A 22,617-nucleotide genomic window follows, 5' to 3' on the forward strand; every position below is an offset into this window, starting at 1 on the left:
TTATCAATCTTCTTTGCGCTTTCGTTGTGGGTGTGTTGATTGTATCCGGTATTCATTTAAGTTTTGTTTTTCTCATCAACTTTTTATTTAAAGATCAGGAGTTCAATTTTCAGCACTTCGATATCCCAAGTTGCCTAAACGAATTATTTGGAGTCTTTGTCAACACACTTCGGCAAGAAGAACTCCAAATATTTTGTTTTGAGTGGCGACTCCTATACTGATGCAATGGTCAACACCAAGATCACATTTCGATAACTTCATACATTATACTAACTTTTTTGCACATATGTACATACACTACATGCCTACAGTAGTGGAAGCAATCTGACATTGATTCTAAGCTTCATATTGGTTTTGTTTGACTTACTACTTGAATTGTACATTTTCTAGTCCGATCAAGCTCAAGGGTGTGCCACCTTTTTTTGCAGCGGAAAGTTCCCACTTGTGCATGAGTATAAGGTACCGTACCTTTAAATGAATTTAATTATGATATTTCGATACAGTTTGTTTAACATTTTTTTGTTGTTGTAGGTTGATTTCACGACACTTATCAAAGCTGCAGTTGATACCTTACTAGAGTCGAACAAGATTGTGGGTAAAGAACATTTGAATAAGGTAAGTGGTGTTAACCCAACTGTGTTAGTACTGTATAATATCACTAGTGTTCACTGTATTGTAACTATGAACCATATGAATTGTTGAATGGGAAGTTCATACTAATAAGATCTTGTTCCAACCCCTGATAAACATTAAACCTATCTTATAGCCGTTACTATGTATTTCAAGATTATGTATTCCATCATAAACCGATTTTAGGATCGTGGGAGTTGAAAAAGTCATTCATAGAAAATGAGATACATCAAATTGAGTACCTTTTGATTTAGTTGAGGTTATGAAAATCATGAACTATTGGTCCCTTTTTCTTTTTCTTCTTCTCTTGTAGTAGGCAACTAGCCTCTATATACTAACTGAGTTAGTGCATATTTTGTTGTCCAATTATTCATTGTAATGGAGCAACACTACAAACATACACGTATCATGTCTAGAGATAAATGTTTTGTGTGTATTGGTTTTGTCAGGAAAACGTTGCTTTAGTTACTGTACTTCAATGTTGGACGTCAAAACTGTGTGTTGTGAATACACACCTACCAGCCAACAAAGATTACAGAGATACCAAACTGTGGCAGGTAATTTTGATTTTTCTTTTTTGCAATATATTAGTGAGTCTTTTTTATTAATATTTCTTAAAAGTAAAGATATTAGTGAGTCTTTTTTTATTAATATTTCCTATATCTTACAATTTAGAAGAACCTCCCTCACGTCACTAAAATAATATAATAATATAATTTAGTAGCCCTTCCTAACATTTTTATATTGCTTTTTCTAATTAGAATTAGAATTTAAAGAGCCAAACTACCTCTCTAATAGATGATAGATGTCTGAGAGATGGGTTTAAAGACTTGAAAAAAAAATATGTGCAACATGGTTCGCATACTTGTATTCATCTAATAAGATAAATAGTAACTGTGTTACAAAACCTCAAAAATAAATAAAAAAATAAATAAAATAAAAAATAAATAAAAAAATAAAAAAAATAAAAAAGAGAAGAAGAAGAAGAAGGAAAGATTATGTTTGTGGCACAATCTCACTCTCTTTCTTTTTGTAAACACTGTCTTCTTTAAGAGAATGGGGTTTGTTTTAGAAAAAATAATAATAAACATTTTATATTTGTTTAAAAAAGAAAAAGAAAAAAAATCTCTTAGAACCTCTCTAGATTAAGACCCACTTTGCGAGAGTAGTAAGAGTTATAACTTTCATATCTTTCCCAATGTTAAAACCGACTTTGCGAGAGTAGTAGGAGTTATAACTTTCATATACTTCTTTCTTTGATTGAAAAAACAAACCGAGGAACGAAGAGATTTATTTTTCTTTTTAGAACAAAACACTCAATTAACTAAAATAAATATGATTAAAGTTAGAACTTTAAATAATTTTTAAATAATCGAGGGTTGATCGATTCAGCGAAATGTTTAATTTGATGTTTAATAGTGAAATAGTGATCACAATTACTCGGTTAATTAGCATGTGTAAATCAGCTAATCGGCCAAGCACAGAGAGTTTTCAAACCCGATCATGATCAAAGATTAAATTGTTAGTCAGTTGGTTAAGCAACAAGTAGTGAGTACTCATCGATTACTCGGCGAGTACTCAACAATTTAACTGCCGAGTCGATTTTACTGTAAGTACCTTTGCATAGTCTAGACACAATACAAATAACCTAATTATTAGAAGTACCTAAAGCTAAATAACCCAAAATTGTAACAACTACATAATTGGGTTGACTTAGTGAGTCGATTCAGCATCTTCAATTTATACTTGAGTGAGTCGACTCGTCATCTTCAATTTGTAATTGAGTTGACTCAATGAGTCGACTGTATAATAAGTTATTACATAAAGTGAATAAAGTACTATTGCCCTTACTAATTTTCAAATAATTTTCATTAGTAACAGCTTCATGCTTTTAGAGTCGAGAGAAGGGATGATGGTATACGAAATATGCTTATCAGCATTTGCACACATTTTAGATGAATCATCAGCAGCTTGCTTGCCTTGCCAAAAGGTATGGACACCTATCAATACAAGTCGACCACAAATTTGTCATCTTAACTACTAGACTCCTAAATATCACAGAAGATTCTCTGGCCTCTTTCTTCTTTGTATATACTTAAACAGTAAACATCAGCTCAGCAATTTACCTCAGACCTGTTCTCAAGCCACACAACAGACCAGCAGACACCTCCAATACCAATGTCCATCATATCAAGTTCCTCAACCGCAGCAGCAGCAGCTTGTGCCTTAGAAGTAACATTACAAATACCACTAAGCTCGTCATAAACATCCAGCAATCTCATCAAAAAAAAAAAAAAAAACGTCCAGCAAAAATTGTACATCAGCTACTTCCCAAAAACTCCCTAGATAAATATTTCTACGTGAGGAAACAATTCCAGCATTGCGTAAACGTTGGACTGGTAATTAGGATCTACATGCTGGACTGCATGGAGGATTTATCTCTTGCTCTGGCTTACTTTAGTGCGGATCCATGCATATCCCGATTTTATACAATAATATATCCTTCAGTTTGGTTAGGCTATAAAATTTCTGAATTTTCTTAATATAGAAAAAATGTAGCTCAGTTCAGTTATATTGAATGACTACATTATGATCAAATACTGTATAAGATCTGGCCTTCCTATTACACTAACATCTGAACTCAAAAGAAAATGATCAACAACAATACACTTGAAAGTTTGCCAAAACATCATTAATTGTAGCTGCAATGTACATCTTATATGATGAGATTCAAGCCAAAATATATACAACAAGATCATCTTGAATTCAAAATAACACAAAATAACAAATATGTATTTGGACATATAACTTTTCAGAAAACCCGTACTAGTATAAATAATCTAAACTAAGAAAAAAGCCGATCATGTCCATCCTTAAAAAAATACTATATCTACCATTATAGTACCATACAAATACAATGACAATAGCATATTCTGACGATCAGAAAACAATTACAAATCATAGAAGTGCAAAAATAAATTCAGATTCTCCAAAAGAAAGAAAGAAGAAGAGCATAATTGAAAACCTGTAGGCAAACTAACTTGTAAAATAAACAGGCAGATTGGACAACATACCATCTTCTAATCTATTGTAATTGACATAACACACACACAAGCAGAACATCTGTGCATCTCAATGGATATAAGTTCACCATAATAACTGAAAAGATGGAAAAGTTGTTCTTCTGTTACCGAAGGATCAAAATTATGAATATAACCAGTTGCATTGATTAATGCTTCCCCTGGTGCAGCAGCATTGTTAACTTGAATTTCTTCTTCTTCTGATGATGCCAGTACATTATTTATTGTTCACACTTCACAGAACAGAAACAAAGCGTCCACAGCTAAATCCAAACAGTCTATAATCCAACGACTGAGTGTTAAGCTGCACACTCAGTAAATTCCAACAGATTCATATCCTGAAGCAGGGGACAATCTTATTTGGCATAAGGGGACTCTCCGAGATATACGGCGTCTTTCTTTCTTGTTCAGAATTGGACGTCCTCTCAGACCACTCAGCATACCACTGCTGACCTTCATAACAAAATTTATTCAGTTCCTGAAGTGCAAAAGCAGCAGCATCTTCTCTCTTGAACTTAACATAACAAGTACCAGTGGCGCATTCATTGTCGTGCCTCACAAACTGTACAGCTGCTACGGTACCATACGCCTCAAAAACTTTCCAAACATACGAGGGAGAAGTATCTTCTGGCTTAAACTTTACATAAAGAGTAGGAAGAATTTGTAATCTACTTGCTAATATATGGGACAATAGTTATTGGTTCATCATTAAAAAACACCCCAGACATAGCATGGATAGCCTGTAGTGCAGCTTTCTCCTCAGAGAACTGAACAAATCCATATTCTCCTGAACGCTCGCATGAAACAATGGTACCAAATCCACCAAAAGCCCCATAAATGTTTGCTTTCAACCAATGAATCTAATCCCTTGATCTAAATTTTGGCCATTTCACATTTATCTGAGAGTAAAATCAATGCCTCCTTCGCTCTTGTAGCTGCAATGTAACAAACAAATCCTCTTTAAATAGTCGGTTAGCTAGTCAAGTGAGCGGAGAGAACGTTATAGACCGAAGGGGAGGGTATGTGGACAAAATGTCAATTGGTTGGTTTCTGTCTGTCTTCATTTCTCATCTCTCCTCTTAGGCTAGTGCTCCATCCCGCCAAACCACAATAGCATAGTGTATACAGTTAGCGGGTTAGTGTTTCCCAAGCCAATAGTTATTTTCAAAACCGCTAATGTACGGCGTATAGGATTTTTTTTTTTTTTTTTTGGGACTCTCCAGCCGCCATTTTCACAGTCGTGTGAGAAAAAATAAATAAAAAAAGAGGTTTTTTTTAGACTATCCAGCCGCAATTATCAAAGGCGTATGGGAAAAAAAATTAAAAAAATAAATTCAAGCCATACGCAACACAGTGTGGCGTATGTCTTAGATTTATTCTACCAGCCACTCATACTGGCGGTGTAGACTTGACGCTATCTTGTTAAAACTGGCGCTATATATAAGTAAACTTATGCCGATAGCGTTGGCGGATTAGCGTTTTGACGCACCACTAGATCTAAATTTCTGTAATATTTGGTGTTTTGCCGCACCAGTGGACTTAGCCTTAGTCCCTCTCCGGCTCTCCCTATCCACACCCTCTCCGCTCATGCCTACTGCTATGCAGTATACTAATTTCCGATATTTTGTATAAATGGGTCCAAGATATGAATTCGGTTAAAACCCAAGTTAAACTCCATATTATCATGTTTTAAATTCGGGTTTTTCCCAGCCCAGCCCATTAACCACCTCCACCTCTTCTTCACTCCCTTTTTGTCCCCAGAGAAAAAACAAAGCCTTGAATTTGAGACAAAACATCACCATGGATTTCACACCTCTCAAATCTGCATTGGAATCAAAAGCATACCAAAACATTGCCGATATCTGCGATGAACTCATGCTTAAAGTAATAATCTTTTTCACTTTCCAAGGTTTTGTTCTATATATTGTAACACTAATACTTGTGTTTCAGGTTTCTGCACAGGGAGTTGAGTTTCAAGATGAGTGGCCTTACACTATTCATATTCTAGGCCATATTTATGTTAATGATGTGTAAGTTTACTATTGTACTGTTTATTTATTTGATTTTTGTGATATAGGGTTTAGGGTTTAGGGTTTAGGGTTTAGGATGAGATTTGAATGTTTATATATTTTTGCAGTAATAGTGCTCGTTTTCTGTGGAAGACAATACCACCAGTGGTGAAGGATAATCAACCTGAAGTGGCAGCTGCTTGGAAAATAGGACAGGAGCTATGGGTTAGGAACTATGCTGGGGTTCATGAGGCCATTCGCGGCTTTAATTGGACTTCGGAGGTTAAAGGTTTAGTCACTGCATTCTCAGGCAAGTGTTTGTTTGTTTGTCTTAGTGTAAATTATACTAGATAACTGCTAAGCAGTGGGGCGTGAGCGGAGGTTGGAGAAGAGAGGGAGAGATGGGTTAATGGGTGGGGAGAGAGAGAGAGTTAGGGTTTGGTTGAGAGGAAGAGGAAGAGGGAAGGAGGGAGAGGGAGAGGGAGAGGGAGAGAGATAGGTGAGGACAGACAGACAGAAACCAACCAACTTAGTTTTTGTCCGCATAACCCCCCCTTCTGCCCAGATGGTTCGCTTCACTCACTTGATTAACTAGTATACTGCTAAGCAGTGGGGGTGAGCGGAGAAGAGAGAGGGAGAGGAAGAGGAAAGGAGGGAGAGGGAGAGAGATAGGTGAGGACAGACAGACAGAAACCAACCAACTTAGTTTTTGTCTGCATAACCCCCCCTTCTGCCCAGATGGTTTGCTCCGCTCACTTGATTACTTTTATTAATTACTGTTGTGTATCAGTGACACCTAGGAATAGAATTGGGCACACACACATACAATACACCATTGAAAGGCGGTGAACTGCCCACAAATGCCTAGGCACTCATGCTACAATGGTTTTTAAGCGGTTCCTATGTTTTTTAAACTCGGAAAAACAACATAGCATATAGTGATTTCATTAAGTCTTACTGTAATAATTAGATTTCATGTTTTTTTTTTCTCATTTTTGAAGTGGGATTTAACATTTCAAGGAAAAAAAAACATAATATAACATAAGGCAAGGTATGCCTTTGACAGCATATTTATGATTCACCACCTGTCATGATTCGGTATAGAGGTTTAGACTATAGAGTTGACAAATACCTGACATCTCTCTTTATCAAAGAGAGTAAAAGGTCTTTTCATCCAATTGTTGTAGCTATTGGATTATGGTCGAGGAGTTTTGTTTCGCCCCACCAGATATATCATTGACTAAATTCTTTAATCTTTTGGTTTTCCATTCTTTCTATTATATGATTGTTATGTACAAGTTCTATTAGAAGTCATATTTGAAAAAAACCTGTGAAAGGGCAAACTGGACATGAAAATATCCTGAACTACCTTTGTCAAATTGGTGCGTTCGACTAATGACTCATTATTATTGGTTTGTAGCATTCAATCAAATATCGTCAAGACTGTTATTCCATTCACGACTAGATTGAACCAACCAAACTTAGTTTTTGAAGTTTGGAGTCTTATCTCATGCATTTGTCTCCTTTTTCATGCTTCCTTAACCTACTTATCTGCTCTCTTTTTTCTGTTTCCGCATCATATAAACGTACTTTTTTCACTTCTCTGTGTCTTGAGACATTGTTCTCACATTCTCACCCATTTTGCAGCCCAAACAGAAGAAACTGTTTCAGAATTATTGGGATTGATTAATAGACACTGATACGAGGGGTTTGTAGTCTTGTTTGGTGGTTTAATGTGCTAGTTTGGTTATGTTGCTTATTCTGCTGTGCTCGAGTACTTATTCTTAGTAAGGCAGCATTTTGGTGGACATTATGTACTACTAAGAACTAATGGCACCAGGCGAGGTGAATAGTTCAAAGAACAAACACCATTCGTTTTAATCCCCTTTGAATCATCTGTCATTGTTTCAAAATCTTTCAGGCCTTGCTTGATAAAGGCTGACTACTGCCAACAATTTTTTCAACTATCAAGTTGTATTTTCACATTTGATGTTCTACATAAGCTGCATTCATCTCATTACTCCATATTGTATGTCATTACATTTTACAGAGCTGTATACCAAGAAGATGTTCCAGTTACTATTGTCTGGCTATTCAACCATAAGCGTCGGGGACACTGCTCTATTTCTTGGAATGAATGAAGAAGATGCCAGCAACTGTAATTATACTTAACCCACATTCTCTCTCTTTTTCCAGCTACACCAGGCATCAGTACACAACTGATGTAAAGCATGGTCCAGTATTTGATAGTTTAACTAATTGGTTTCCATGCATATATGATCTCATGCTTTTGACATTTTGGTAACTCGAGCTGATAAAGAGTTTCTTATGCAGATGCACTACAGCGAGGTTGGACTGTGGATTCTGTTTCCAGAATGCTGACTGTGAAGAAGCAGCCTATTGTGACTGAACAGAAACTAGATCCTAGTAAACTGCAGCGCTTGACTGAATATGTGTTTCACCTTGAGCATTGATCTCAACTCATGGAGTTCTAGTAGTATGGGGCTGTTTAGGCCGATTTTGGTGTAAAGATGTGAGTGAAAAAAGTTTAGATTTGAGCAAAACTGTGATATCTGTACCCAACTTTATAAATACATGGTTTGGATTATAGAGTGACGTAGTAAGATTTCATACCATTTGATTCTTCCTGCGTGATGGCTTTTATTTACCAAATTTGGTCTATTGAACTGTTCAACTAATGCACAATGGACTGAGATGCTCAGAATGACATTGATTTGTTGTTGAGAGTCCGATGATTGCAATTTAACTTTTTACAGTCCATGCATGTATCATATGACTTGTGACAGGTAATGGAAAAACATTGGGGGGTTGTGGAACATATTATCTTTCCGCAATGTTTTCCATGTCATGGTTCCAAAATTCCAATGGTTGGTGCATATCTAAAATGATGCATTGTTTTTTTATTCGTCCCATGTTGTATTTATCCAAAATTTTCTTCTCCTCAGCTGTTATAACTATTTTTTGATGTTATTACACTGGGAATTCCAAATGTTCACCCCTGCTTAGTAGCAGAAACATCTGCTGGAGAAACTCTATCCATGTGATGATACAGGCATGCAGCTAAGAACAAAACTAGATAGATGTTGGAGTTCGGTAAAAAGTTCAAGAGATATATATAGCTTTCATGGATCACTGAATCTCACTCGGCCCAATTCGTATAAAATGTGAAATTTCATTGCCGGGGCTAATTGCACAGGAGGAACTACACTAATTTAATCCAGTCTATTTATTTGGAGAAACAAAATAATTTCTATCTCCTAGCATGGACATGTATGACTAATCAATAACTTAAAAGTTGGGATTACAGACAAGACCTCCCACTGAAATACACCTTTTTCGACCCACAGATACTTGAGTGTATCAAAACATAAATCAACGAACACATTGTTAGACGTTTATCGGTCATGTATCAGCCCTTACTATATACACCAACCACCAACCAAGCTTTCTTCCCAACTCGTCTGATAATTGCATCTAGCAAAATTTTGTGCAATGAGTATTGCACACATATCATTCTTTTGGATTTCCCAGCTAGCCTTTTGAGCATAAAGCTCAATTCTAAAAACCATCAGGAATGTCAGTCACAATCTAAGCCACATTCCTCTAAGATGATATCACTTTTGGCCAAGAATGGGTTGATCCTAGCCCACATAAGTGAGGCAATTGAGGCGAGGAGAATCGACCAGACAAGAACAATACTAGGTACCCTATCCTGTTTGCCCATTAATCCCCTGAGGAAGGGATTCAGATGGACAATGACCCAAAAGGCAAAGAACAATCGACCAAATAGCGGTCCCCATGACTCGTATCCGGTGTTGATGGCATTTGCGATGCCAGCCACCAATCCTATTATGTTAAAGATCAACAATGTCATTGGAGGCACCAACAACCACGTCCATTTTATTAAGTATAGATCCGAGAATTCACCATCATCAGCTACTTTGGAAGTCACAGTGAAGTTTGTATTGACACCTAACAAGACCTTGAGCAGACCCTGGCAAAGAGCATAAAAGTGCGATGAAACACCACCAATTACCCAAAATTGCTCATTTCTCCACCAGTCATCCATCTGAACCCGACCCCATCGCATCTCAAGAATTCCCGTTAAGGCTATGGATACGAAGAGTGCAATAAAGACAATGCTAGCGTGGTTGCTTATCTGCATACAAAGAGCATTAATATGAGACAAGAAGTCCCAATGGAAATCTGTGGCAGATAGTCTTAAAACTGCAAATTTCTTTAGTTTAGCAGAAGTCTCCCACGGATAGATTGTGCGCTTCCTATCCCAAATGTTTAGAATCATGAAACAAATCATAATGAGTTGACTCAATTTTTACAAAACATTGCACATTCTCGTATTAAAATTTGGGTTAACTAGTGTTTTTACACAGGTAAGTTTAGGTGCTGCTGCAAATTAGTCTAAAACTGTGACAATTTTCTTACATAAAAAGTTAAATTTAAGAAACAAGTGAAGTAGGATGTACCTCAGGTATGATAAACTTATTTGTAAGAAGACAGACTGCTGGCAAAGTACAGTAAGCAATCAAGGGAATGGAAGTCCAAGGATACACAACTGAGTTTATATATGACAACCGTTCCAACCATTTCAAGCCACACCCATAGCCGTACCAGATAGGGCAGTGCTTGCTCAAGAAAATCTCAACGGACCCAAGGGCCCAACGGAGAACCTGGTGTAGCCGGTCTGAAAGGTTGATGGGAGCTGAACCTATAAAAGCAGGTCTTTTTGGTATGCAGTAGACCGAACGCCAGCCATGGCAGTGCATCTTGAAGCCAGTCAAAATATCCTCTGTAACAGACCCATATATCCAGCCAATCTGAAACAATTTTGATGTGAATGCAAAGTGTTAAACATCTTCATGCTTTATTTTGTTAGTAATGAATGCTTTTTCTAATCTGAGCCATCCAACGTGGCATGGCAGGACAGATGGAGAGTAGCTTACCTCTTTTCCCCAGGCTGTTTTATCTTCATAACCACAGCTAATAACATGAATGGCTTCTTTTAGCAGTGAAGCTGAATTCACATCCTGAGGAATTCCACCATCTTCTAGGAGAGTGGATGCTATGAACACTGGAGATTGCCCGTACTTTTTCTCATACTTTATCTCAGGCATCAAAAGTGATCTCTCGCCATCTATTTCTGCTGTAGAATCAGAAGTGTAACTAGTAAGATATGAATAAATATAACTCATGAAACACCTCCAATAGGAAGCAACTTTTTACCTTCATTTCCCTCGTCAATATTTTCCAGAGCATGAATTTGCTTAGACGCTCCTCTCGACTTTGGCTTCTTCCTCTTCTCCTTCTTTGGTGTCATTTTCCTGTTCTTCTTTCTAGATCTACAACACAGGCAGCAGCACCATTTTGGCCAACAGTTGCAGGTCTTTGCAGGGGGTTTCTTCTTGGTGGGGGAATCAAATCCATACAAAGCTTGCCTTCTGAAAACACAACCTGTCCCAACATAAATAGGTCCCTGTATGCCATCAAGCCCTTTCATGTTGATCTGCGTACAGTAAAAAACAAGTTATCCATTCTACAAGATCAGGAGAAAAACAAATATACCAAAATGTGGATGAAGCAAGCAGCATTACGTACATCAAAGAATACAATGTTACGATTTGAATATCTATCATTACGATCGATTCCATCAAACCTTTGAGGGAATTGCACGTAGCAGATCTTCTTCCCTGAAATTGGGTCCATCATAAAGCACATGGCCTCTCTGAGTGCCTTACTGTTGTTTACATAGTGATCACAATCCACATTCAGAAAGTATGGAGCATTGGAGATGATTGCTGAGACTCTCACCTTGAGCAACCAGGCAAAGAAGTAAGTAGAAATAAAGCTGAAATAAATAATAAAAACAAGTGCAAATACAAACATCAGAAAGTTTTTGCTGATTAAAACTCATTCTTACCAGAGCATTCATTGCCCCTGCTTTCTTATGGTGATCAAAGCCTGGTCTTTTCTCACGAGAAACATACACCAGACGAGGTAACTCATTTCCTTCAACATCACAGACGCTATCTTGACCAAGGAAAACCTGTAGTTCCAACAATCATAAAAGATAAGAGGGAGCTGAAAGATTTGATCAATGGAGTAATTTAGCTGAAAGATTTGATCAAGTAGAACTACCATTCCATAAGAGATTGCATGATGAGAACTCCAAACATAGAGAGAGAGAAACAAACAAAACTTGGGAGAAAATACAATAAATAGACAAAACACCAGCTAAACTAGTATACTACTTAACAGACCACAATACACTGCCCATCAAATGCAAGCTTTTTTTGTTTGACATAATTAGTCTTCAAAGTTTGTTATTTGCTTTACCTCGCATCATCTTTTATATCGATTAGTCTATAGTCTCCTACCAAAAGATAAAAGATAGAGAGGGAAACGGGCACGTTAAATAACATTGATAAAGCGGATGATGCAAGGACTAAGGTTTTAAGAATAGTAGGAAACACTGATAATATACATGACGAATTACCTGTATCATTCCAGGATGATCCCGGACATTGTTCCCAGGCCATGGTGTTCCATCTTGCATTGTCCAACCCTCCTCGGGAACCTTCTTTGCCATGTCAACCAAACTATTTATCCGAACCTTAAAGCCTTCGTACTCTCTCTGAAAACGGAATGATGCAATCAAACACTTAATTTGAACTTGAATGGTTTCATAACCATCAGGAAAACATAGTTTACGTAGATAACACTAAGATAAGATCAGACAACACATCCAACTAATTTGTCTAAGACCAACAACATAATTTCTTCTAACAGGGTGCGTGTGTGTGTGCTGTGTCTGGGAACTGAAAGCAGACATACTAGAAAAAAAAAATAAACCAAATATGGACAAAAGATTAAAACCTTCATTGCACGTCGTTCTCTCAAAAGTTTGGATGGACTTTGTCTTTTTTAGATAGTCAATCTTCTGAGAAAAGTACCACTCAGGGGCTCGGGGCTCTATATTGAACTTTTTGCAGAATGGAACCCACTTCCTTGCAAATTCAGACGTCTCAGAAAGAGCTTCAAAAGTAAGCATAGCAGCACCATCATCTGAGACATAGCACACTACCTTGTCGACTGGATAATCCACAGCAAGGATCGATAAAACAGTATTTGCAGTGATAAGTGGAGGCTCCTTCAGAGGATCAACCCGTACTCACAAAGATGTCTATCTCTGCTAATTCAGATGGATTTCCTTCTTTCTCATATCTATAACCAAGCGAAGTTCAGAAATAAGCCAACCTTAACCATAAAGGCAGTCAATAATGTAAAACATCTGAGGTCCTAAAATACCTTAGAGATAGGCGATCAAGGTAAGTTTCACGCTCAATTGGGGACCATTTAGGGAACTGATCAAGAATCCATGAGACAGCAAACCATATTTCACAGATAACTGATGTCAGCCACAACCCATATGCATCTTGGACTGGGTGGAGAAGTCTATAATGGAAAAAGAAGCCAAGAATCACAATCCGGAGAAGGATTATCAGTCTATATGGATTTATTTTGCTGGATGGAATTGGTATCTTCCTTGATAGTGGTTGTCTTCCTTCATCCATCCTGAAAACATTGAAGTTCAGACAGCTTGTCAGAAAATCACTCATAGCACAGTTTGCCATAAAAATAAATATTCATTGATCTCAAAATGACTTTCATAACCTGTAAATCATGCTTCACTGCCTGTAACGATATAGTAACTTCCATGTCAAAAAAATTTAAGTTTGGCTGTAAATTGCAAAAATGATATTGTTTGATTACTTATTAATTATTAGGTGGAGGGAACTAATTTTTACTGGCCAAAGTCTTGTGACCCATATTCAAAGACGCCATACCAATAAAAACAGTTAACCAAGTGCTACATTAGATCAGGTGACAAATTTGAACCTTTATAAAGGAAATGAAGACACAGTTCACCATAAAAATTATTTGACTATGTAGCAATCAAATAAATATACTCACCACATATTTATTTATTTTCGATCCATAAACTTGGAATTCTATAAACTCTTAAAAGTCGACATATTTTCCACTGTTAGCGTTTTGAACAAATCAATACAAGAGTTGAAACAATATCCAGTTTAAAATCCAATTAGCTTTAATTTTAACAAGTAGAGATATCCAAGAGGGCAGAACACTTACTTTGGAAGATCGGGATCATCGAGTTCATCGCTATGAGAGCTACTGCCACCATCCCCTCCTTGATAACTAATATCTTCTAGCTTATGCTTCTGTTTCTTCTTCCATTCTTCAATTCTCTCTTTCCACGCAACACTCCCATAACCATATACAGCCAAGTCTTTTTAGGATCTAATGGTCTGGGGTGCACTACAAAGCTAACATCACTAAGTACAGTAATAAGACAGAATTAACGCATATAGAATTGTAAGATACAAATAACTCACAAGACATATATGAATCAGGAAACAAGCATAGGATGTAAGCGCTTCCCATGATCTACTTAATGACGGTATAATTAATGCGTGTCGATCAGGAGAAATCACAGCATCCTAGAACAAAAGGATGAACAGCATAATCAGTCATACTCTGAATTTTCAGTTTTCACAATGTGCATCAAATGATATTCGATCAACTCACCACATGACCATAAGTGAGGAGAGGGATTTCGGAACTATAAGATGTTGAAGGCATGTCGGCATGGGATCCAAAGCTAGAATTAAGGCGGTCAGATACTGTAGCATCAACAATCTGTTGTGGGCCATTCCTGCCAATGTTGCCAAAATTGAACTCATACTCGATATCATCAGCCTCCTCTTCTTCCTCGTCACCTTGAACCCTGGGACTGCCTGTAACAATTATCGTCGTGTTATAAAAATACTAAACCGTTGAGTAGAGAGTTAAAGGATAGATAAATCTCGCCTTTAATGCGCTTGTATCTAGTTTTGCATTGAGGACAACTCTGATCACCCTCCCGTCTCTCATATTCATAGCAATTTCGGCATACAGGGAAACCACATTCATTGCATGCAACAAAGGGCTCCCTTTCAGCAGTAATCTCAACCTCATCTCCACAGATTTTGCAGCTCTCCCCACTCGAATCTCGCAGAGACTTCGCCTATAAAACCAATTATTCATAACCACTATTTTACCCAAAAAATCAAGATTAAAAGCAAAATTACCAAGAGTTTAAAAGTGAAGTATTTATAATCCAACACACATTATGATAGCAACAGAACAAGAGCAATAAAATATTTGTCTTAATAGGTATTTCTATTCCAGTTTCAAGATCAAGTAATAAACAAAGACCGAACAACAGTTTGTACATGATGAAATAACATAACGTCACCTTGAGCCCACATACTCATCAACTTTGCATGAACAGTGGGATTTTTGTTTCTAAACTCTAATACTATGCAGAAAACTAACTACACAAAGTGAAAAAAAAAACAAGCTATAATAAAATCCAATATGCAAATGAATAAGCAAGGTGAGCATTCTTAAAAATCAACAAAAATTGCCATGATAATTTCAATGTACAGAAACACAAAATGAGCATGCAGCTTCAACATAAATCATATTATAATCCTAACAACAACAGAATAAACACAAATAAATATGAAAGATCAACATAACAATATATTCAACGTACCAACACTAGAAAAAACCAAATCAGATAAAAAAAAAAGGTGCCTAAAAGAATATGATCATCTTACTCTTCCAATATCATCAGCATTGATGACAATGAACTCATTTCTGTTATGAGAACCAGCAACAAGCCTTCCTCTATCCATCATCTTCACCTTCACCTTACTCCTCTATAACATCTTCTTCAATAAGCCAAAACCAAAACAAAAAAAAAAGGTTCAAAAAATGATGATGAAAAGTTTTTCAAAAAAATTCTTGGGGCTGGATATGAGACAAATATTCTGTAACATGCAGCCGTAAAAATATCTAGTGACACGAGTGGTGGGACCCTTTTTAAGGTTGTTGTGACCCCACCGGAGATCTAAGTAAAATCTTAATGTTTTTTTTTTATTGAGAAGAGGACAAGATAAGGGTAGATTGGGGATTTCGGAATTAATGTTCTTTTGTTGTGTTTTAATGAGTTTTCATTTTCTTACCCTTGTTTTATGCTAAACTGAACCACGGTTTTGGTGTGTGGTGTTGAATCTATAAACTATGTAAGTATGTAACAGCTACAGCAACAAATGTAAAGGACAAATGTAAAGTATGTAACAGAAGAACACTCTGTTTGGAATCAAAATGTAGGTGGATCAGTGGATGGCGCATTGGTATAGAGAATTATTTTGGTGATGAACAGGAAAATGTACTCCAATAAAAGATTTTAAAACGATACAAGGCATAGAATTGCAGGAAGACATTATTTATTTCTAGTGTCTATGGACCACTGCACACCTTTGTTAGTAGTTACAGTGCCATTGCATGGTTCAGAATTAATAGATGTAGTGATGCTTAGCGATTCATAACATTCACATCAAACTATTATTTTGTTTTAGGATTGAGAGTACCTTTAATTAGTTTGGCAAGCTTGCTGCCTTTGTTGACAGAAAAAACGTTTACTTACAATAATAACAATCTGCATCGTCAGTGGAAATAGTATTCCATGCAAGCTGCGCGCACACTCCACACATTTCATGAATCATGATTCAAAATACTAAATTTACCATGGAAGCAATATTATATATATATGTAGAACGGTCCAGCATGACTTACATTAATACACCAAAACTTAGGGACTTAATATACTCTGCAAAAACCTAGCTAGCAGACAGCTAGACTTTAACATTGACAGAAAAAACATGAGACTCATAAGACCTTTATTTGGACTATAACCAAAAGTACGTAATTAGAACACTTGGAATAATACTAGAAGGAAATTAAACAGTGCAATTAATCATGCATTTTGGACTAAGTAATCAGGGTAATGGTGACTCCGACACTGTTTCAGTGGGTTCAACAGTCGATGGTGATGGTGGCGATGGAGGAGGAGTACTAGAGTCTGTGGAGTCGCAATAGTCTCGGAGTACAGCGCTTTCCTTGTCTGTGAAACCAAGCGACTTAAGCATGGCAGTCCATACCCAGCATTTGTGCTCAATGACCAGAATGGCTCGACAGCAACTTGGTCCTAAGTATGTTTCACCATTCAGAAAGAACAGAACTACCTCACCAGTGCATGCTCGAAGCTCCATTAAAGATTCCCAACACTGGTTTTGTTCCTCGAGTTCTAGTCGAGCAGCTAGAGTTGAACCGGAGGCCAATGGTCGTGCTTGCACAGTCATGGACACTACAATAGTCCATGTTAGTAACACTGCTGCAAAGAAGAAATTCACTTGCTTGGAAGAGAATGCCATTGACTTGTTTAATTAGATTGGCTTGGAGAGGAGCTACTGTGACTATGTGAGTGAAATGGGTGGGGAAGCTTTTGCTTTATATAGAAGATGTTCAGGGAAGGTAAAGAGACAGAAATATTGCATTTTTGTGTTGCTGTTACGTAGTTTTGGAATTTCATGAGGCTTTCAACAGTTCATGCTTGTAAAGCATCATATTAACTCTAATCAGTAATCATAACGTGTCCTCTAGCTTAATTATCTCCCTTAATTAATCCTAAATAAGAATATGATTTTGCTAAAGTAAAATTAAAATGAGTAACCATAATAATCTTTTTTGGGTTTATTATATTGCTACTCCTAAAGGTGGCTTTTGTTAAAGAAAACAAGATTTTGCAGCATGGGCCATGGGGTATATTTAGAATTGTTTGGCATTCAGTCAGATCTAGATGATATAAATTCCCACCGGCCAGGTAATTAAGAGAATTTGTCCTGTCTTGGTAGTCAGGGAGTAACTACATTTCAGTTTTCCATGTGAAGGTTTTGTATGGCAAATTGTTGCGTTACTGAGACTTTTGGACTTTGCAGAAAGGGAAGAGGAGTCCTCAAATAATCCATTGGTGCAACTATAAGAAGTTAAGAACGAATTGCAACATATTGAGGGTTTAATTTTGTGAGCGTGAATTTTGGAAAAACACACACATGAAAGCAGAAAGCTCACATTTTTGTTAGTAGTTTGGGCTAAAATGGTTGAAACTTGGAAGTTACTTGATGCAGTTTGAAAGGCCAATACTCTATTGGGCTTTAATGAAGTTTGGTTACAGGCCACAGTTAAGAGAAACAATTGAATTTTCATTTAGTAAAGCCCATGGACTTGTCTATACTCTATATGCATTTCCTTTGATTGATATCAACCCCTTTGAGGCAATAGGAAATAGGAATTGAATTCCAAACCATTTCTTAGGAGACAATTCTTCCATGTCTATGTCCTCGTCAGACTTTCCTGGATGCAAGGCGAACTGTATCTACTTTACAGACGACTGCTATGAACACTCCCTAGTTGTAAATGATTTAATTATAGTTATTTGAAATGTTCCCTTGTTAAATACATTGCAGTTTGATTGAAGTGGTGCCTGTACGTACTTCAACAGGTTTCAATAAGAAAATGTTGGAATTAGTAAATTGATCCTTTTATAACAACATAAACAACAACAACAACAACCACCACCGCCAACACCTATTTGTGTCTACTTTACTATCTAGATACATCGTGGTACATGACAAAATGTAAAACAAGTCAAAAACAATTGGTGCAAAACTACACCTACAAACAAAGTCATCACTATCCTAAAGTACAATCGTGGTCTCTAAAACTCCATGAAAATCACCCGTCCGTTGTGCATGTTAGGGCTAGAAGAACAATGATGAGGGAGAAAAGGATGGTGATGCCGCCAAAAATTAGCACAGTCCTCTGACTAGATTCTTCGCTATCCTGATTGCCCAAATCAACCCCTTTCAGTAGATCTCTTATTTAGGTCCATGTCCCAGTCTTTTGCAGCTTGGACTAGCCGGCCTTGAATTTTTTCAAGCTTAATGAGTCTTCTCTTCATCGATGTGTCCTTAGAAGACCATAGAAACTTGGATGTTCTCCATAACAGTATGCCCACATATATGGCCACAACACAGTCGACACTGTAATGATGGTGTTCTCGTATCTCTCTCTGGGCACTGTGCAACACAAGCAGCCATATCATACTTGAAGTCCAACCTCCATAGGCTTCCTGCCACCATTAGTTGTAGAAAGGCTTGTAAAGACCATGTACATATCAGGAAAAACAGCTTGTTTTTATCTTTTATGCACAATGTATAGAAATAAAAAGATGTCCTTATACCGTCCATGCCATAGCTGTTAGTACTGCGACAAACATGTGCCCACTATATACAAGATCATTGCACCCACCACCCGATTTAGTTAGCAGACTATGCCATGAACTTTCAGATTCCGTAGGCCGTATGAAATCAATTAGGAAGCTCATTGACCCCCAATTTGGTCGGTACTCATTAGGATAGTTCCCCACATCAGCTGTGCAAGGAAAAAGAATCGGGGATAGTTACACTAAATACTAGAGAAGAACGTATGTTAACCAGGAGTAAAGCTTATTAATGCAAAGAAAGACATTAGTAACCACCACTCAAAAAGGAGACAGTTTACACTAAAATTTAACACCAATACTATTAAGAAGATTTTGACTTCCCCCATTTATTTATTTAATCCTTTTATTGTATTTTATCTTGTCATTTTACAGATTAACCTCTTAAAACACTTTAGCAACATTTGAGAGTCACCAATAAGTTTGGGGCCTGACATTATCCTATGATGATATTGGTTTCTGTTGAAGGATCAAAGTATAAAGACACCAATTAGCTGATCCGTACAGCACATACTACAAGTGTTGTTGCATTCATTTATTAAGAAACACATATGAGATCAACAAGAATCAAAATAGATCACGAAATAATCAATCTCTAGTTGGAAATAAGACAAACCGTAAGCTTCATCACGCTGCAGTAGAAGGTGAATAGCACCAGCATCTGAAGCATATGGCACATGATATTTCTGCGCCCAAGGATGAGGATATTCTGGAACTCTAAATCGAACTGAAGCACACCAGGGTTAGAACGATGGGAGAATTGTAGATACAAATGTTATGGTCCGAAGTATTCGACCCACTGCCATGGTGAACATATACCTTGCACCTAGCCCAAGACCAGGAGCTTTGACAGAGTCAAATAAAACTGAGAAGGCCAACATCATAAATAACATCAAATAATGGTGCAGCCCAATAATGTGGGCTCTTAGTATCTCCACAAACAAAGAAGGTAGTTTCTCATTTGCTGCTAGCAGTAACCACTGGCCAGTGTCTGGAAGAGTAGGTATTTCTCTGTCACAACAGGAAAGTCCAGTCATTTAACTTGAAAACTCGAATATTTACTTGACATACATAGTTCAAAATTAGGTGAAGTATGCTCTCAGCTTCCCAGAAAGAAAAAGGAAAAATAAAGTATGCTCTCAACCTCCAAAGGCCTGACCAGTAGGCCACTAGCTAAAATAACTGTGGTGCAAGAGAAAAACTTAATCATTACATGTAAGTATGCCCTCTCATTGTTCACAGAGAATATCTTATGAAAACACGAACTATAAAAGTCTTATGTACCTATTGAAGCAAAGTCTACAAGCAAGATTGAGGTCTATTTCACATCCTCTCCAGTCCTTACTTTTATAGGTTTAGCTTCCAATGTTCTAGTGTGATCTTCCTTTCAAAATATAGCAGAACACGTCTCCTTAATCTTTTCACGTTGTACTAAGCACTGTTTATCATCACTAGTATACCAAATATGATTTTAGTCTCTACTCAGTTTGTGAACTTGTATGGATTCGTCTCACCTTAGTCAATGTAGTATATAGATCATTGCAAGTTGTATGACATGTCTTTCCTGTTTCATTTATTTGTGATATGAAAGGTTATCTAGCCCCCTACCATTACCCTTAAATACCACAGTATAATATGGCTGTATGAATACTTATAAATTAGGATGCATTGTTCTTCAATAAGTATATATCCCACTTCCGTTTTCAGCTTAAGATCCATGAAGTAATTTTTAATAATACCTACCTTGTGAAAAATTCATAGCAATCAGATTTCTAACAATACCAATTGAGCAAATCAACTAGATCCATCAGTTCCCACCCACACCACTTATTCAGCAGAGATTAAAAAAGTAAACAAACCAAATCATTATAAAATAAAAAAAAGCCCACAACAAAACATAGCTAATTGCAAGTAAAGATCCAAAATTTAATATTCCCAGATGATAAAATAACAGCACAAGGGCTTTTTAACAAAGATTTAAAACAGATGAAGTTTTGAGTTGTTACCTGTGCCAGCTGAGGCCAACAACAGAAGTAGTGAAACAAACAGCGATAGATTCAACAAGAAGAGTGAAGAGCATAAAGAGCATAGAAGCAATAAAAGGTATTGCAGAACGAAACTCAGAAGACCAATGTTTATAATAAGGAACACGAACAATAGCAGCTAAAGCAAGTACAATCCATAGAATGGGTTGTAGTGTTTGGTGCCAAGAAGGTGAAACATGTCTTAAATAATCAATTGAGATGTATAAAACTGCTGCTAAACCAAGACCACTGTTCCAAGGTGGTGTTGGTTTCATGGCTTTTTTTTTTGTTTCTTTGTGTTTTTCTCAGAAATGAGGAGGTGTCTGACACTCTGACAAAGTAAGGTATCAGTGAAGGGGAAATAGTAATTTTCAATGAATGTAACTAACTAACTAACTAACTAACTAGAGTATGACACTTTCAAACTCGGTTAAATTGGGTAAGAAAAATCTAGTGTTTTGCGTGCATTTAATAGGGAACTTACCATTTATGTTGGTTATTAATTGACTGGATTTGGGTTTTTACACAGCCAATGCAACTTTTGTTTGACAGATCATGGCTAATTTCACCAACTTGTGTATTACCAGTGTTTGTTTGCATGGTTTTTTATATTGAAAATGTTTTTTGTTTAGTTTTAAAACTCAATTGTGCATGAAAAATCTCAAGAATTAAATTAAAGTTATTATTTCTTCATTGATTTTTAGCATACCATTAGTGGAGTTGAAGGACTAGGGAGGGAGTAAACTTATATATGAGAGTATACCATATATAATCGACATGATTCTCAAAGTTAAAAGATATAGACGAATCATAGTACAAAATATATAGGATATTGGTATTTATCGATATTCAATTTCCTTAGATATATATCTTGGATATTTAACATTGTTTCACATGCAAATATCATTTATCCAAAATATCGATATTCATGAATATTGTTGGATATTTAGCGATACAATTTATATTTATAGATATATAATGAAAATATCAATAAATATTATATACACAAAATATCATAATATCCCTTAAATATCACAAATATTTTATTTGATATATTCTATGATACATTCGCGATTTTATATTTTATTTAAAATCATAATGATAAAAATATTAAATAAAATTTTTATATGGACCTTAATACTTTATTTGTAACATCCGAGTTCAGTTCGCTCAAAAATATCGCCCGAAATATCCGATATCTCAATATCATCAAAAATTATACACCAATATTGATATTTTTCGATCAATATAACTATATCCTTTTCCGGGATATATTTCGATATGAAACTTTATATCATATAATTGATATTTACGATATAATCGATATATGGGTTGATATCCCCAAAATATAAATCGCGATTTGGATATCACCAAAAACCGATATTTGTACTATGGACACCGATATCTTTATTTTATTAACCGAATACTATGGGCCTTGCTTCAGACTTACAGAAGAATTGTTCCTAGAAACAATTTGTAGAATCCTTTCATCCATCTTCCAATTTTATATAAGTAACGATACCAAAATAAATAAAAATGAACAGACGTATATACATCAACTTGCGTGAGTGTAGTGTCAGTGTGTT

General features: G+C 36.4%; 3 protein-coding genes and 3 pseudogenes across 6 annotated transcripts; 1 reads left to right on the forward strand and 5 right to left on the reverse strand.

Annotated features, from left to right (window-relative positions):
* Positions 1-5,392: 5,392 nt before the first annotated feature.
* On the forward strand, positions 5,393-8,363 carry LOC147490491 (COP9 signalosome complex subunit 8-like). Its single transcript, XM_086566655.1, has 5 exons — positions 5,393-5,594; positions 5,661-5,740; positions 5,848-6,029; positions 7,770-7,877; positions 8,054-8,363. Exons 1-5 carry the CDS (start codon positions 5,511-5,513, stop codon positions 8,191-8,193), a joined length of 594 nt encoding a protein of 197 aa, XP_086422781.1. The 5' UTR covers positions 5,393-5,510; the 3' UTR covers positions 8,194-8,363.
* Positions 8,364-8,928: 565 nt separating this feature from the next.
* LOC147490492 (putative cellulose synthase A catalytic subunit 9 [UDP-forming]) lies at positions 8,929-12,656 on the reverse strand. Of its 2 annotated transcripts, none has more exons than XM_086566262.1 (8): positions 12,632-12,656; positions 12,252-12,389; positions 11,676-11,801; positions 11,354-11,566; positions 10,982-11,261; positions 10,702-10,898; positions 10,225-10,575; positions 8,929-9,899 (listed from the first exon to the last, which is right to left on the reverse strand). In XM_086566262.1, exons 1-8 carry the CDS (start codon positions 12,635-12,637, stop codon positions 9,318-9,320), a joined length of 1,893 nt encoding a protein of 630 aa, XP_086422388.1. In that variant the 5' UTR covers positions 12,638-12,656; the 3' UTR covers positions 8,929-9,317. The 2 variants fall into 2 exon arrangements, with proteins under 2 accessions (XP_086422388.1, XP_086422387.1); XM_086566261.1 differs by having other exon boundaries at positions 10,702-10,901; positions 12,632-12,655.
* Positions 12,657-12,870: 214 nt separating this feature from the next.
* LOC147490493 (cellulose synthase A catalytic subunit 5 [UDP-forming]-like) lies at positions 12,871-13,606 on the reverse strand. Its single transcript, XM_086566264.1, has 3 exons — positions 13,430-13,606; positions 13,064-13,330; positions 12,871-12,979 (listed from the first exon to the last, which is right to left on the reverse strand). Exons 1-3 carry the CDS (start codon positions 13,438-13,440, stop codon positions 12,916-12,918), a joined length of 342 nt encoding a protein of 113 aa, XP_086422390.1. The 5' UTR covers positions 13,441-13,606; the 3' UTR covers positions 12,871-12,915.
* A 299-nt stretch (positions 13,607-13,905) lies between these two features.
* LOC147490494 (cellulose synthase A catalytic subunit 2 [UDP-forming]-like) lies at positions 13,906-15,681 on the reverse strand (annotated as a pseudogene). The gene is made up of 4 exons (XR_015198267.1): positions 15,442-15,681; positions 14,366-14,843; positions 14,173-14,277; positions 13,906-14,025 (listed from the first exon to the last, which is right to left on the reverse strand). The product of XR_015198267.1 is annotated as a cellulose synthase A catalytic subunit 2 [UDP-forming]-like (transcript).
* A 984-nt stretch (positions 15,682-16,665) lies between these two features.
* Positions 16,666-17,100, reverse strand: LOC147490495 (egg cell-secreted protein 1.4 pseudogene; annotated as a pseudogene).
* A 1,128-nt stretch (positions 17,101-18,228) lies between these two features.
* On the reverse strand, positions 18,229-21,416 carry LOC147490496 (protein PHLOEM UNLOADING MODULATOR-like; annotated as a pseudogene). Its single transcript, XR_015199853.1, has 4 exons — positions 21,014-21,416; positions 19,624-20,018; positions 18,969-19,159; positions 18,229-18,857 (listed from the first exon to the last, which is right to left on the reverse strand). The product of XR_015199853.1 is annotated as a protein PHLOEM UNLOADING MODULATOR-like (transcript).
* Between the last annotated feature and the right edge of the window lie 1,201 nt (positions 21,417-22,617).

This window comes from Coptis chinensis, chromosome 6, assembly GCF_015680905.1.
Source record: "Coptis chinensis isolate HL-2020 chromosome 6, ASM1568090v1, whole genome shotgun sequence".
NCBI classification, from domain to species: Eukaryota; Viridiplantae; Streptophyta; class Magnoliopsida; order Ranunculales; family Ranunculaceae; genus Coptis; species Coptis chinensis.